Source organism: Malaclemys terrapin, chromosome 9 (assembly GCF_027887155.1).
Source record: "Malaclemys terrapin pileata isolate rMalTer1 chromosome 9, rMalTer1.hap1, whole genome shotgun sequence".
In the NCBI taxonomy this organism is placed as follows: Eukaryota; Metazoa; Chordata; order Testudines; family Emydidae; genus Malaclemys; species Malaclemys terrapin.
Window position 1 is genome coordinate 47,648,871 of NC_071513.1, and position 6,777 is coordinate 47,655,647.

Here is a 6,777-nt window from a genome sequence, read left to right on the forward strand (position 1 = left end):
AGAGGCTAGTGAGATCACTGGCTCCTGCTCGCCTTCTCGGGGGAGTGGTAGGAAGAGGAGGCGGAGTCTGCAGCCAGCTCCCCCAATTGGAGGAGCTGGGGGCGGGCCAGGGTAGGTCTATAATGCCATTGATGCTGTGATCAGCAGTCAGACAATAACAACAGACCAAAAGAGCAAAGCTCAACGGATTCCACCTGCCCATGCAGTAGCCACACGGTGCCACTGCGTCTCTTTTCCTCTCTGTCACCATGATGTCTATGAACAGCAAGCAGGCTTTCAGCATGCACCCCATCCTGCACGAGCCGAAATACACCCACCTGCACACAAGCTCGGAGGCCATCAGGAGAGCCTGTCTGCCAGCCCCCCAGGTAAGCGGCACAAACAGTTCAGCACGTCCCTTAGAGGGGGACTGATGTCGGGCTTTGCTGCAGGCTGCCTGGGAGCCCCGTGCTAGATGTACATGCATTTCAGTTTATTTCATAGGCAAGTGAAAGATGCAAGAGTCATGAACAGCGGATGGATTATTTTTATTTAGTGTCTTCAGCTAATGCTTAGACCGTCTGTGTGATGGGGATTCCGCAAACTGCTTCTAACTTTTTCTTTAATTTAATTTTACAGGCAGTCACATTCAGCAAAATCTCTCTAACTAGATTGGCGATAAGTTTGTCGGGCAATTTCGATTCCTAGTATATTTTTTCCTGGAAGGAATATAAATTATGTGAAGGACCCAAGTATGTGTTTGCGGGGCAGTTTGCTCGGGGCTCCCGGTTTAAGAAATAAGGGGAATGTGGCTTGCAGCTATTTGGAGTAAGAAAAATAAATGGTCTCCCTCACTTTTTGGGCATGTTTGCCGGATTTAGGTCCATTGCCTCGTTTTATTTGTTTTTTTTTTAGTTTTGTTTTTTGTTTTTTGTTTTCAAAAATCTCTTTGCTTTCGAAGAGCGTTCCCTTGAAGATTGGGTTAGATCATGTTGGCATTGGCTGGTAATTCTCCTAATGGGATGTTGGTGTCCTGACACCGAAGCCTCTCCTGCTCCTCTAGTCTGGGGGGACCCGTTGCCTGTCGCCAGTCTTGCCCCCCTTGCATTTCAGAGAGCTATCGCGTGCTTTACACTCTTCTGGCATTTTTGTTTCTTTGTTTCCTCAGATCCAAGGCAATATTTTCGCGGGCTTCGATGAGACTTTGCTGAGAGGGGCTGAAGCTCTGGCAGCTGTGGATATAGTGTCTCAGAAAACCCATCCCTTCAAACCAGATGCCACCTACCACACCATGAGCAGCGTCTCCTGCACGCCTACCTCTTCTTCGGTTCACCTGCACCACCCCTCGGTGCTGACCACCCACCATCACCACCACCACCACCACCAGCCCTCGCAGGGTTTGGAAGGGGAGCTCCTGGACCACCTCAACTCTGCCATCCCGCTGGGGGGTGTGCCCGGACCCGAGGTGGGCTCCACGCCCTCCCACCCGCACTCCCATATGCCAGCCCTCAACCACATGGCCCACCACCCTCAGTCCATGAACATGTCCCACCCCCACGGCTTGGGCTCCCATGCTGTCATCTCAGGCCCCGAGACAGAGACAGACCCCAGGGAGCTGGAGTCCTTTGCTGAGCGGTTCAAGCAGAGGAGGATCAAACTTGGGGTGACCCAGGCAGACGTGGGCTCCGCCTTGGCCAACCTGAAGATCCCAGGTGTTGGCTGCTTGAGCCAGAGCACCATCTGCAGGTTCGAGTCCCTCACCTTGTCCCACAACAACATGGTGGCCCTGAAGCCCATTTTGGAGGCTTGGCTGGAGGAGGCTGAGAGGGCTCAAAGAGAGAAAATGACCAAGCCCGAAATCTATACTGGCGGGGACAAGAAACGCAAGCGCACTTCCATAGCAGCCCCGGAGAAGAGGTCGCTGGAAGCTTATTTTGCTGTGCAGCCCAGACCTTCCTCGGAGAAAATCGCAGCCATTGCAGAGAAGTTAGACTTGAAGAAGAACGTGGTGCGCGTCTGGTTTTGCAACCAAAGACAGAAACAGAAAAGGATGAAATTTTCTGCAACCTACTGAGAGCTGGAGAGGGGATGGGAGGGCAGAGAAAACCAGTGTTCGCCCCCTCCCCCAAACCAGCCCTGGAATGATCTGCCTCCCCAGCTCCTAAATCAGGCAGATTTTTTTTTTAAGGGAAAACCACTTCTCTCTCCTCTCGAATCCGTCGTTGTCTCTGCAAATCAAGGAACTGGGCATAATAGTGTTACTAATAAATACTTTTTTAAAAGACAAAACCATACAGGAGAAAGGTATAGAACTGTCCAATAGTCCTGGTGAGTGAATGTCAGGGCTTGTGTCTTTGAGATGAAATCCACTTACCCCCTCCACTGACTACTAGAAAATGTCAGAGGAGAAACAAATTCAATGAAACTTGAAAAAATGTTTATTCTCAGTTTCAAATACTCTTTTTATATTTGATTGTAAATATGTCCTTGTGATGGCACTCCACCGGGGTTGGAAAGTTCCGTTCTGTTAGGTTGCTGTATAGCACGTCATCCATGTCAAACTCTATTTTTTTTTATTTAAACAAGTATTTACTTGAAGGGCTCCTCACCTGCACACACACTTGCATGGTTTACTTGGCTTTTCCCCCTCTCTCATCTAGCTGCAAATCCGTCGCATTTTTGCAATAACTGTTCTGTTTCTACCTCATCAGCTAAAAAATAATGGAAAAAAGAGAAAAGGAAAAAATATCAGGTCCATGGATTAATGGTTTGTTTGGAAAATTGGGGACTTATTTTGCTTTTGTTTTACTTGAAATATTCAACGTCCATATAATTTCACCGTAAAAAAACGCTTTGACAATCAAATAATTAAATCTCATATTTATGACATTTCCCCTTGAAATGAGTATAATAACGTGTAAGTAACTGGTCTACTTGCTTCTCACGATAAAAGCTCTTGGATTTGACATATGAGTTTCTTTTCTCTGCACAATTCACTCGTTTCTGTGAGGTTTTTTTTTCCAGGATGTATTGACCCAGGGGAAAGTTTTATTTTTGAGAGATCTAACTTATATGTAACTTAAAGAAAACTCACTATGGTTATCAGAAGTTATTAGTAAATAACTTATTACTTTGCAAATATTTAACTCTGCACTTTCTAAGGCAAGATTTTTTCTTTGCTTTACGTATTTAATAGAGAAATTTGCCTTTGTTTCCTTTTTAATGATTATTTAATTTTGTTGTGTGTGTGCTGAATGAAATTTTGTGTCTGTGTATGCTACAGAATTTCAAATAAACCATGCACGTTTTACCTCACTCATTCCTTGGCTTGTGGTAGTTATTGTAGGGGGAGCTGTAGGGAACAATATCCAAATAGAAATGCCCCTCTTTTTAGCAACTATATATCCTGCAGAACAAAAGCTCCCAGTCGCTTATGCTGCCTATTTCTGGCTTGCTACAAGGTAGCTTCTTTAGCAAGCAACTGGGGGGGGGGGGGGTGGCAGTGGGAGGGGGAAGAGGGAGGAACCCAACTACAAATGTTTTTAAAATTGCCAGGACCGCAGCCTCCTCTTTAGCCAAAACTGCCGTTTATTTGATTCGCAGTCACAACACCTGATTTGTAGTGATAGAAGTTTGTTGCAGGCATGATATTTCTTGAATCGGTTGTGCTTTGCTCTTGACAGAAAAACCCCCAAATGCAAAGCATTTTAAATCGAACAAATTAATTCACGTGCCTTTCGCTAAACAAGGTCTAGTTGTACCACGAAAATGTAAATACTGCATCCAACTTGTCTCTGCAATATCCAGTGTCTTTCTCTGAGGCGGGGATTCCTGCTCGTCAGGGGAAAGAGGTATTTCACCATTTAAGGAAACCTTCAACATGCACAACGTATTAGACAGAGAGAGAACTAAGTGAGCACCGGCCCAGGAATTCTACTCGACTCCAGCGACTGTAAAATGTGACACCGAAATCAAAGAAATATTTCATTACAGGCATTTAGTTGTCAATAAAATGTTTTAACCTGAAGAGCTTTACATTAAGAGCTTTGAAATGACAATACCTCCCACCCCCTTCTCTCTCTCTCTCTCAACGTTCGGGCATTTCTTGATTATTTCATAGAAGTCATCTCGGGGCAAGGGCGGAATCTTGTTCCATATGACAGCTAACTTGCAGGTGGGGGGGGGGGGGGCGGGGAGAAACATGAATCGCGGGTCCTTTAGCAACAATCAAAATGATAGAACTGCTGTGGGATATTGGTATTACTTTGTTTAAATGTAATTTGTGTGTTGGGGGCGCCGATCTGACCTAAGTCGTTTATTTCTAATGCACTTTGAAGTGTGTAGTGTATACATACACACTGACATGCAGATGTGTGTGAATCTTTGTTCTTTTCTCCGGGGGCTCTCAGAATTTTTCTTAGGAGTTGTCAGATAGAATTAAAAGCGGGGAAGAGAATAGAAATGGTCCAGAGAAAACTCCTATCAGCACTGAAGGCAAACCCAAAAGATATCAAACAAGTGTAGACCTCTGTTGGTTGCCAATCCGCTTCCAGCAGGTTTACACAGACACACAGCACCCCCACCGCCACCCCCCGCCCCCGGCGCGATGCTGGCGCAAATGACCCATTTTCTCTTCAATCTTTAGCAACTACACATGGAAATTTCCCACCACATGGGCGCAGAGGGAGCGTCTCTCTCGGTAAAGCACATCGGGGCTGCTGCAAACTGGCCGAATGTCCTCTTGCTACAGTGCCCCTCTCTTCCCGCTCTCAGTCTGACCCGCCGGGCGAGGGGCTGTTCAGGCTGCATCAGCTGTAAAGACAAATGCAGCCGGAAGGGCCTAAAGTACCTGGGATCTAACGAAGCCCCGCCTGGGACTGCTTAGAGCAACCTTCCAGCCTTGGGCAGGGGTTTCTAGTGTCACCTCCGTCCCCACGTGGGAGGCCAAGGAGCCAGAGTGAGGGTCTCAGGCGGGGAGGGGCGTTGCTGACACACACCAGTTAGCCCAGCCTGGCCTCTCGTGCTCTCTGGACGTTGTATTTTTGTGCAGCGCCCTTTCTCCGATCCCTCGGGTCAGAAGGGCAGCACGTGCGTGTCTCATTCAACCAGCGCTGGCTATGGCCTCTGCCCGCATAACCCAGGGGGAGGAGGCGGGGAGACAACACTAGAGACACTTCCAAGTTTCCAGTCCAAACCAAACCGCAAAGGATCTGGGGAATTTCCCTTGTTTTCTTTTGAAATCAGCCCGGGGCCTATCAAACGAAATTTCTTGTCATTGATCTGGAAGCAGATGAAGCCGTTTGACCCCAGGTCGAAAGCGCTCTCGCCTTGCTGATCAGAGCCAGGTACTGGTGTTTCCCCTTTCCCTCGGAGATTCTCGTTCTACGACCGATACCAGGTTGGTATCTTTCCCCTCCTGTCTTGAGCTGGGGGTCTGTTCAGAGAGGAGTTTGCGGCGATCACCACTATGGATTATTTTGGCAGACTAAAGATTCACCGGCCCAAGGCAGCCTCTAGTTCTTGCCTGACATGAGCGAAGAACCTGATTTTAGATCATTTCCCTTTTTCTCTGAGCTGAAACGGATCCCATGGCTGCTTACAACACTTCCCAGTGTCTCCACTAGAGCCCAAAGCCCCAGAAAACCGCAACGGAGCGGTGGATGTGTCCCGGGGCTAACGAAGTGATGGCACCGAGCTGTTTCTTTTCAGCCTGCTTTTTCGTTCTGACTTCTTGGGAAACCTCCCCCTTCCAAATGTGTGCGCTAGAAATACCCGGGTGTGTCTTTCTTGCTGGGAAACACTATCAAATGGTATTTCACAACCCCCCCTCCACTCTGCTGGAGAGATTCGATTTAACCCGAAATCAATGTTTCTTAGTTGTTATTGTTATTATTTAAATGGGGGAGGGACTTCCACTAGGAATATCAATGTCCCACCCTCTAAATACTTGCTTTTGCCTACTGAAGCCTTTCGCGTTTTCACCAGAGGAACACTGGTAACAGTGGTTGCGGAGTTCATAGGTTTTCCTGTAAATTATGAAGCGGGGGAGGTGGGAGGAGCGGAATACAAATGTCAAAAATTGATGGCAAAAGATATAAGTGCAGGGAGTCGCCCAACCTTATCGATCAAACCGATTGCAATCTGCATCCGCCCCGAGGGGAGAATCGAGGAGAAAAGCACCCACTCCGCACCGGTCCCTCAGGCTAAGGTCTGACCTGGGCTCCGGGATTCTGTGGTGCTCCTAGCACAGCCGCGGGGCTTGGGGGACCACAGCTCTCTACTTTGCTTTCACCCTCTGAACTTCGGTGGGAAGTTTGCGTGGGAAGCACCCCCAGAATTTTCCATCCCTCCCCCCCTCTGGCAGAGGAAGAAGGCCGCCACTTCGTACGTCTTGCAGGCTTGCTGAGCTCCTCCGCTTGGCATCCCGCCTGGGACCACATTAAACCCTCCCCGGCAGGCATTAGGCAGAGGGAATATATGGTGCTGGAGCCCTTCTCCATGAATGAGAGGCTTGGGTTTTAATGCCTTAAAGCCTTGGGCTAGCTCCCTGCAAACACTGCAACAGGACCGCTCGCGCCCCTTTCCCGCCGCCGGTCCAGTTCAGCACCTCGGACAGATCCGAGGCGCGGAGATCAGCTGGAGATTCTCTTCGCGCTTCCCTGCTCGGTTCAGGCCGGGCAAGGAGCAGAGTCACAACCCTCGCGCTGAAAGGACGCATTTCCCGTGCCCTCCCCTCCCGTGCCCTGCCCATTCACATATATCTGAATGCGCAGGAAGCTGAGGTGGGCTGGTGTCCCT

General features: G+C 48.6%; 1 protein-coding gene across 1 annotated transcript; it reads left to right on the top strand.

Moving 5' to 3' along the window:
* The first annotated feature begins 220 nt into the window (after nucleotides 1-220).
* LOC128843503 (brain-specific homeobox/POU domain protein 3) lies at nucleotides 221-2,220 on the top strand. Its single transcript, XM_054040372.1, has 2 exons — nucleotides 221-368; nucleotides 1,148-2,220. Exons 1-2 carry the CDS (start codon nucleotides 249-251, stop codon nucleotides 2,051-2,053), a joined length of 1,026 nt encoding a protein of 341 aa, XP_053896347.1. The 5' UTR covers nucleotides 221-248; the 3' UTR covers nucleotides 2,054-2,220.
* Nucleotides 2,221-6,777: the final 4,557 nt, after the last annotated feature.